Genomic DNA, 535 nt, shown 5'->3' with positions numbered 1-535 from the left:
CACCCGGTGAAGATGCAGTCGTGCTACGAGAAGATGGAGCAGCTGAAGCTGGAGGGCCTCCAGCAGCGCTTCGACGTCTCCAGCACGTCTGTCTTCAAGCAGAGGGCCCAGATCCACATGCGACAGGTAGGATAACCATTCCCTGCCTTCATCCCCGTATCTGCCCAAGGCAGAGCTGCTGGAGTGTGGGGACAGATCCAGCCCAGCCCCTTTGGTCCCCCACTGCCACTGACCTCTTGGCTCTTGTCACAGCAAATGGATGATGCCTTGTACACCTTTGAGACGCTGCTCCACCAGGAGCTGGGGAAGCTTCAGGGCAAGGATGAGCTCTGCAAGTCCATCCAGCGCATCCTCGAGAGGGTGCTCAAGGTAAGGGCTGGGGCTGCTCCTATGCCCTGTGAGGAGGACAGCAAGGACCCTCATAGCGTATGCCAAAAGTTTTTTGGCAAGTGCTTCTTGCTTTTTGAGACTTTCATGTCTCTTGCTGAGATCTGGGGCAAGTGAGTGAGGGAGGAGGTGGAGGACCCAGACCCAT

The 535-nt window shown here is 57.0% G+C and overlaps 1 protein-coding gene across 1 annotated transcript; it reads left to right on the top strand.

Moving 5' to 3' along the window:
• Positions 1-6: 6 nt before the first annotated feature.
• On the top strand, positions 7-525 carry LOC104915641 (protein Niban 2-like). Its single transcript, XM_010726555.3, has 2 exons — positions 7-126; positions 253-525. The coding sequence occupies exons 1-2, from the start codon at positions 13-15 to the stop codon at positions 502-504; spliced, it is 366 nt and encodes a 121-aa protein (XP_010724857.1). The 5' UTR covers positions 7-12; the 3' UTR covers positions 505-525.
• The last annotated feature ends 10 nt before the right edge of the window (positions 526-535 follow it).

Source organism: Meleagris gallopavo, unplaced genomic scaffold (genome assembly GCF_000146605.3).
Source record: "Meleagris gallopavo isolate NT-WF06-2002-E0010 breed Aviagen turkey brand Nicholas breeding stock unplaced genomic scaffold, Turkey_5.1 ChrUn_random_7180001838511, whole genome shotgun sequence".
Classification (NCBI taxonomy): domain Eukaryota; kingdom Metazoa; phylum Chordata; class Aves; order Galliformes; family Phasianidae; genus Meleagris; species Meleagris gallopavo.
This window is presented reverse-complemented; position numbering and strand designations above follow the sequence as displayed.

Excerpts from the sequence above, each read along its gene's own strand:
- LOC104915641 (XM_010726555.3), top strand. The coding sequence starts at position 13 with ATGCAGTCGTGCTACGAGAAGATGGAGCAGCTGAAGCTGGAGGGCCTC. Across the intron at positions 127-252 it reads CCCAGATCCACATGCGACAG|CAAATGGATGATGCCTTGTA; the intron begins GTAGGATAACCA and ends CTCTTGTCACAG.